The sequence below is a fragment of the Oncorhynchus masou genome, chromosome 12, assembly GCF_036934945.1.
Source record: "Oncorhynchus masou masou isolate Uvic2021 chromosome 12, UVic_Omas_1.1, whole genome shotgun sequence".
Taxonomy (NCBI): Eukaryota; Metazoa; Chordata; class Actinopteri; order Salmoniformes; family Salmonidae; genus Oncorhynchus; species Oncorhynchus masou.
Window position 1 is genome coordinate 94315625 of NC_088223.1, and position 8500 is coordinate 94324124.

At 49.8% G+C, this 8500-nt stretch overlaps 1 protein-coding gene across 1 annotated transcript in view; it reads left to right on the forward strand.

Moving 5' to 3' along the window:
- Positions 1–7264: 7264 nt before the first annotated feature.
- The window catches only part of LOC135549436 (serine/threonine-protein kinase DCLK1-like), a 76898-nt gene continuing 75662 nt past the window's right edge, over positions 7265–8500 (forward strand). Inside the window, exon 1 of the mRNA XM_064979405.1 lies at positions 7265–7699. Within this exon, the coding sequence (XP_064835477.1) occupies positions 7339–7699 (361 nt within the window). The 5' untranslated portion in view covers positions 7265–7338. The remainder of the gene's footprint in view (positions 7700–8500) is intronic.

Consider the following 8500-nt stretch of genomic DNA (forward strand, 5'->3'; position numbering starts at 1 on the left):
GGGGTCAGGGTTTGGGTCTAGGTAGGGGTCAGGGTTTGGGTCAGGGTCTAGGTAGGGGTCAGGGTATGGGTCTAGGTAGGGGTCAGGGTAGGGGTCAGGGTATGGGTCTAGGTAGGGGCAGGGCTTTGGTCAGGGTAAGGGTCTAGGTAGGGGTCAGGGTTTGGGTCAGGGTAAGGGTCTAGGTAGGGGCAGGGCTTTGGTCAGGGTAAGGGTCTAGGTAGGGGTCAGGGCTTGGGTCAGGGCTTGGGTTAGGGTATGGGTCTAGGTAGGGGTCAGGGCTTGGGTCAGGGCTTGGGTTAGGGTATGGGTCTAAGTAGGGGTCAGGGTAAGGGTTTAGGTAGGAGTCTAGGTAGGGGTCAGGGCTTGGGTTAGGGTATGGGTCTAGGTAGGGGTCAGGGTTTGGATCAGGGTAAGGGTCTAGGTAGGGGTCAGGGCTTGGGTTAGGGTATGGGTCTAGGTATGGGTCAGGGTAAGGGTCTAGGTAGGGGTCTAGGTAGGGATCTAGGTAGGGGTCAGGGTTTGGATCAGGGTAAGGGTCTAGTTAGGGGTCAGGGTATAGGTCAGTGTAAGGGTCTAGGTATGGGTCAGGGCTTGGGTCAGGATAAGGGTCTAGTTAGGGGTAGGGGTCAGGGTAAGGGTCTAGGTAGGGGTCAGGGTAAGGGTCTAGGTAGGGGTCAGGGTTTGGGTCAGGGCTTGGGTCAGGGTAAGGGTCTAGGTAGGGGTCAGGGTTTGGGTCTGGGTAAGGGTCTAGGTAGGGGTCTAGGTAGGGGTCTAGGTAGGGGTCTAGGTAGTGGTCTCGGTAGGGGTCTAGGTAGGGGTCTAGGTAGGGGGTCTCAGTAGGGGTCAGGGTTTGGGTCAGGGTAAGGGTCTAGGTAGGGGTCTAGGTAGGGGTCAGGGTTTGGGTCAGGGTATGGGTCTAGGTAGGGGGTCTCGGTAGGGGTCAGGGATTGGGTCAGGGTAAGGGTCTAGGTATGGGTCTAGGTAGGGGTTAGGGTATGGGTGTAGGTATGAGTCAGGGTTTGGGTCAGGGTAAGTGTCTAGTATGGGTCTAGGTAGGGGTCAGGGTATGGGTCTAGGTATGGGTCTAGGTATGGGTCTAGGTATGGGTCTAGGTAAGGGTCTAGGTAGGGGGTCTCGGTAGGGGTCAGGGATTGGGTCAGGGTAAGGGTCTAGGTATGGGTCTAGGTAGGGGTTAGGGTATGGGTCAGGGTATGGGTGTAGTCATGGGTTTAGGTATGGGTCAGGGATTGGGTCAGGGTAAGGGTCTAGGTATGGGTCAGGGTAGGGGTCAGGGTATGGGTCTAGTTATGGGTCTAGGTAGGGGTCAGGGATTGGGTCAGGGTATGGGTCTAGTTATGGATCTAGGTAGGGGTCAGGGATTGGGTCAGGGTAAGCGTCTAGTATGGGTCTAGGTAGGGGTCAGGGTATAGGTCAGGGTTTGGGTCAGGGTATGGGCCTAGGTAGGGGTCAGGGTATGGGCCAGGGTATGGGTCTAGGTATGGGTCTAGCTATGGGTCTAGGTATGGGTCAGGGATTGGGTCAGGGTATGGGTCTAGTTATGGGTCTAGGTAGGGGTCAGGGTAAGGGTCTAGGTATGGGTCTTTGTCAGGGTATGGGTCTAGGTATGGGTCTAGTTATGGGTCTAGGTAGGGGTCAGGGATTGGGTCAGGGTAAGGGTCTAGGTAGGGGTCTAGGTATGGGTCAGGGTATGGTTCATGGTTTTGGTCAGGGTATGGGTATTGGTCTAGGTATGGGTCTAGGTAGGGGTTTGGGTCTAGGTAGGGGTCTAGGTATGGGTCAGGGTATAGGTCAGGGTTTGGTTCAGGGTAAGGGTCTAGTATGGGTCTAGGTAGGGGTTAGGGTATGGGTGAGGGTATGGGTGTAGTTATGGGTCTAGGTAGGGGTCAGGGATTGGGTCAGGGTAAGGGTCTAGGTAGGGGTTTGGGTCTAGTAGGGTTCTAGGTAGGGGTCAGGGTATGGTTCATGGTTTTGGTCAGGGTATGGGTATGGGTCTAGGTATGGGTCTAGGCATGGGTTAGGGTATGGGTCTAGGTATGGGTCAGGGTATATGTCAGGGAATGGGTCTAGGTTTGGGTCAGGCTATGGGTCAGGGTATAGTTCATGGTTTTGGTCAGGGTATGGGTCTAGGTATTGTTCTAGGTTTGAGTAGGGGTATGGATCTAGGTATGGTTCTAGGTAAGGGTCTAGGTACGGGCTACAGTAGAACAGGTTGAGAGCTTCAATTTCCTTGGTGTCCACATCACCAACAAACTAACATGGTCAAAACACACTAAGACAGTGGTGAAGAGGGCATGACAAAACCTATCCCTCAGGAGATTTAGCATGGGTCCTCAGATCCTCAAAAGGCTCTACAGCTGCACCATCGAGAGCATCCTGCCTGGTTGCATCACTGCCTGGGTTGGCAACTGCTCGGCCTCCGACCGCAAGGAACTACAGAGGGTAGTGCGTACGGCCCAGTGCATCACTGGGGCCAAGCTTCCTGCCGTCCATGACCTCCGTATCAGGTGGTGTCAGAGGGAGGCCCTGAAAATGGTCAAAGACTCCAGCCATCCTAGTCATAGACTGTTCTCTCTGCTACCACACGGCAAGCGGTACTGGAGCGCCAAGTCTGGGTCCAAAGGCCTTCTTAACAGCTTCTACCCCCAAGCCATTAGACTTCTGAACATCTAATCAAAGGGCTACCCAGACCAGAGAGAGAGAGACAACGAGAGAGAGAGAGAGAGAGAGAGAGAGAGAGAGAGAGCGACAGAGAGAGAGAGAGAGAGAGAGAGAGCGACAGAGAGAGAGAGAGAGAGCGACAGAGAGAGAGAGAGAGAGAGAGAGAGCGACAGAGAGAGAGAGCGAGAGAGAGAGAGAGACAGAGACAGAGAGAGAGAGCGAGAGCGAGGGAGAGGACTTATGATGGGATGGTTAGAACAGCAACAGAAAGAGAGAGGACTTAAGATGGGATGGTTAGAACAGCGACAGAAAGAAAGAGAGATAGAGGAGATAAGATGGGATGGTCAGAACAGCAACAGAAAGAGAGTGGACTTATGATGGGATGGTTAGAACAGCAACAGAAAGAGAGAGAGTAGTTAAGATGGGATGGTCAGAACAGCAACAGAAAGAGAGAGGAGTTAAGATGGGATGGTTAGAACAGCAACAGAAAGAGAGAGGAGTTAAGATGGGATGGTTAGAACAGCAACAGAAAGAGAGAGGAGTTAAGATGGGATGGTCAGAACAGCAACAGAAAGAGAGAGAGATAGAGAAGATAAGATGGGATGGTTAGAACAGCAACAGAAAGAGAGAGGAGTTAAGATGGGATGGTTAGAACAGCAACAGAAAGAGAGAGGAGTTAAGATGGGATGGTTAGAACAGCAACAGAAAGAGAGAGAGTAGTTAAGATGGGATGGTCAGAACAGCAACAGAAAGAGAGAGGAGTTAAGATGGGATGGTAAGAACAGCAACAGAAAGAGAGAGAGATAGAGGACTTAAGATGGGATGGTTAGAACAGCAACAGAAAGAGAGAGAGATAGAGGACTTAAGATGGGATGGTTAGAACAGCAACAGAAAGAGAGAGAGGATTTAAGTATAATAGCCTTGTAACAGCCTATAATTGACTGTGTGTAGGCTCTAATCTACCAGTGGGTTGTTAACATAGCTCGGGGTTTAGGTGGGGGTAGAAGCTACTTCATTACTGTCAGATTGCCCCACCTACATCCTCCATCTCTCTCTCCATATCTCCTCCATCTCTCCTCCATCTCTCTCTCCATTCCCCATCATCTCTCTCTCTCCATCTCTCCTCCATCTCTCCATCTCTCCTCCATCTCTCCTCCATCTCTCCTCCATCTCTCTCTCCATCTCTCTCTCCATCTCTCCTCCATCTCTCCTCCATCTCTCACTCCATCTCTCTCTCCATCTCTCACTCCATCTCTCTCTCCATCTCTCCTCCATCTCTCTCTCCATCTCTCTCTCCATCTCTCTCTCCATCTCTCTCTCCATCTCTCTCTCCATCTCTCCTCCATCGCTCCTCCATCTCTCTCTCTCCATTTCATCTCCATCTCTCCTCCATCTCTCACTCCATCTCTCTCTCCATCTCTCACTCCATCTCTCTCCTCCATCTCTCTCTCCATCTCTCTCTCCATCTCTCTCTCCATCTCTCCTCCATCTCTCTCTCCATCTCTCACTCCATCTCTCTCCTCCATCTCTCTCTCCATCTCTCTCTCCATCTCTCTCTCCATCTCTCTCTCCATCTCTCTCTCCATCTCTCTCTCCATCTCTCCTCCATCTCTCCTCCATCGCTCCTCCATCTCTCTCTCTCCATTTCATCTCCATCTCTCCTCCATCTCTCACTCCATCTCACTCCATCTCTCTCCTCCATCTCTCTCTCCATCTCTCTCTCCATCTCCTCCATCTCTCTCTCCATCTCTCTCTCTCCATCTCTCTCTCCATCTCTCTCTCCATCTCTCCTCCATCTCTCTCTCCATCTCTCCTCCATCTCTCCTCCATCGCTCCCCCTTCACTGCCTCATTGCAGCTGCGATTGAGGCAGGTCATAGTAAAATATTTAAAACAGCCCACCTCTGTCCCACCACACACACACTCCTCCTTCACACCACACACACACTCCTCCTTCACACCACACACACACTCCTCCTTCACACCACACACACACTCCTCCTTCACACCACACACACACACCTCCTTCACACCACACACACACTCCTCCTTCACACCACACACACACTCCTCCTTCACACCACACACACACTCCTCCTTCACACCACACACACACTCCTCCTTCACACCACACACACACTCCTCCTTCACACCACACACACACTCCTCCTTCACACCACACACACACTCCTCCTTCACACCACACACACACTCCTCCTTCACACCACACACACACACACCTCCTTCACACCACACACTCCTCCTTCACACCACACACACACTCCTCCTTCACACCACACACACACTCCTCCTTCACACCACACACACACTCCTCCTTCACACCACACACTCCTCCTTCACACCACACACACACTCCTCCTTCACACCACACACACACTCCTCCTTCACACCACACACTCCTCCTTCACACCACACACACACTCCTCCTTCACACCACACACACACTCCTCCTTCACACCACACACACACACCTCCTTCACACCACACACACACACACCTCCTTCACACCACACACACACTCCTCCTTCACACCACACACACACTCCTCCTTCACACCACACACACACACCTCCTTCACACCACACACACACTCCTCCTTCACACCACACACACACTCCTCCTTCACACCACACACACACTCCTCCTTCACACCACACACACTCCTCCTTCCCAACACACACACACCTCCTTCCCAACACACACACCTCCTTCCCAACACACACACACCTCCTTCCCAACACACACACACCTCCTTCCCAACACACACACCTCCTTCCCAACACACACACACCTCCTTCCCAACACACACACTCAAACAAATGTATTTATAAAGCCCTTTTTACATCAGCAGATCGAATCAAATCAAATTGTATTTGTCACAAGCCCTTAAACAACAATGCAGTTTTCAGAAAATTGAGTTAAGAAAATATTTACTAAATAAACTAAAGTAATAAAAGAAAATAGACATTGTAACACAATAAAATAACAATAATGAGGCTATATACTGGAGGTACCAGTACTAAGTCAATGTACAGGAGGCTAAATACAGGAGGTACCAGTACTAAGTCAATGTACAGGAGGCTAAATACAGAGGGTACAGGTACTGAGTCAATGTACAGGAGGCTCCTGATGTACTGGAGGTTATATACAGAGGGTACAGGTACTAAGTCAATGTACAGGAGGCTAAATACAGGAGGTACCGGTACACATTCCTCCCCATCCTGCTCTAGTCCAGACGTCTTTTATTGATAATGACGGAGTTAAAGTTGCCCTGACAGCTCGAGGCTGGGGGGGGGGGGGGGGCGTGCTGCGCATGAGGGGGTTGAGCGGGTGCGGGGCCATTAGCACGAGCCCGAGGTGTGCCCAGTCTCCACGCACGGCACGCACTCTCTCTCTCTCACGCCCATGCACACACAATCTCACTGGTAGTGATGGTGGTGGAGGGGAGAAGGGAAAAACAAAAGTTCTGGTCTGCGCTGTTCTGTGGTGTCTGATCACCGTCAGGAAAGAGGCAACGGACCCGAGTCTACACTTCACTGGCTACTGTTTACTGAAACCCATTATTCTGTTTTCTGGGGAAATACACGCGCAGCAAGACTGGAGGCGACAGAATCCTTGGTGAATCACGTAGGTAAGCAAACTATGAAATACAATCATTTATTGCATTGATATAAGCAACACAAAAAAAAACGCATCGCTTCTATCCATTTCGCTCTCATTTTCTATGCAGCTGTTATTTTTTAATGTAACCTTTATTAAACTAGGCAAGTCATTTAACAGCAAATGTGTATTTACAATTGCGGCCTTCTGGGGGAAGTGCCTTGTTCAGGGGAAGAACAACAGATGTTCATCTTGTCAGCTCGGGGATTCGACCCAGCAACGTTTCGGGTTACTGGCCCACCGCTGTAACTAGGCTACCTGCCGCACCATTATCAGAAGTGAGGCATTCACAAATCCGTCACTGTGGTAGAAAATCATTGTTGATTCGTTGATATGACCCTAATGTTGATCAGTTTGTTCGAAACAGTTGAAAGTGGTCTCCATGCACTTATTGGACAATGTGAAACCTCTATGTTGTCAATTGGACACAATAACACAGTCAAACATTTTTTTTAGATGTAATATTAATCTTGTTTATCATCTTTTTTGTCTCAGTTTTTGTATTTGTTTGAATTGTAATCGAAGAGCTTCGTAAACAATTGGATAGGTGATTGTGTTCAAGCGGAGACTCCCTGCAGTATCTCTGCTCTGGTCTCTGTGCGCAGCATTTACATATTTATAAAGCAACAGAAAGCACATGGCTATCGGACGAAGACCAGTCACTAATTCCCTGCTTCCCTTGCAACCCCATGACATACCATGCCTAGCCAAGCCTACTATACATAATCTGTCATTAGCAAGTTATTTTGAGACCGCGGACACTAGTCCTGGCTAACAGAGATAGACCGCAGCTTTCTGGACAAACCGGTTAATTGAAACTAAAACGCGTGTTGTTTGGACATCGTTTTTTACACATTTTATCCGGAATATCTCTCTGATTATCACGGGACATGTTTGTTTAGTTGGTTACATTTTTCGTCCTAATGATCTATTTCTTTATTTAGATAGTGTAGCTGTGCTTGTGACCTTCGGCAGTGAGATGGAGCTGGAGCATTTCGACGAGCGGGATAAATCGCAACGGAACAGCCGAGGAGGGGGCAGGCTGAACGGGGTGACCAGCCCGACACACAGCGCCCACTGCAGCCTCTACCGTTCCCGGACACTCAAGAACCTCAGCTCAGAGAAGAAGGCCAAGAAGGTCCGCTTCTACCGCAATGGGGACCGCTACTTTAACGGGATAGTATACGCCATCTCAGTGGAGCGGTTCCGGTCGTTTGACGCGCTGCTGGCGGACCTAACCCGCACGCTGTCTGACAATGTGAATCTGCCGCAGGGCGTCAGAACCATTCACTCCGCGGACGGAACCAAAAAGATCACCAGCACCGATCAACTGTTGGAGGGTAATATAATGCTTTAATTACTTTGGAAAACTGTCTCTCTCTCTCTCTATCTCACTCTCTCTCATTGGAGCTGGGTAGAGTATGGTTGATGATAAATTAGTGCCTGTACACTGAGTGAACAAAACAGTAAGAACACCTTTCTATTATGGAGTTGTGTTCCACAGGGATACTGGCCCATGTTGACTCCAACGCTTCCTACAGTTGTGTTCCACAGGGATACTGGCCCATGTTGACTCCAACGCTTCCTACAGTTGTGTTCCACAGGGATACTGGCCCATGTTGACTCCAACACTTCCTACAGTTGTGTTCCACAGGGATACTGGCCCACGTTGACTCCAACGCTTCCTACAGTTGTGTCAAGTTGGCTGGATGTTCTTTGGGTGGTGGACCGTTCTTGATACACACGGGAAACTGTTGAGTGAGGAAAAACCCAGCAGCGTTGCAGTTCTTGACACAAACCAGTGGGCCTGGCACCTACTACCACACCCAGTTCAAAGGCACTTAAATATTTTATCTTTCCCATTCACCCTCTGAATGACACACATACACAATCCATGTCACAATTGTCTCAGGGCTTAAACACCCTTCTTTAACCCGTCTCCTCCCCTTCTACTACACGGATAGAAGTGGATTTAACAAGTGACATCAATAAGGGATCATATCTTTCACCTGGATTCACCTGGTCAGTCTATATCATGGAAAGAGCAGGTGTTCTTAAGGGCCTTATCCACATTGTCATAGAGGTGACTAGACTAGGGCCGTATCCACATTGTCATAGGCTGAACTAGGGCTTATCCACAT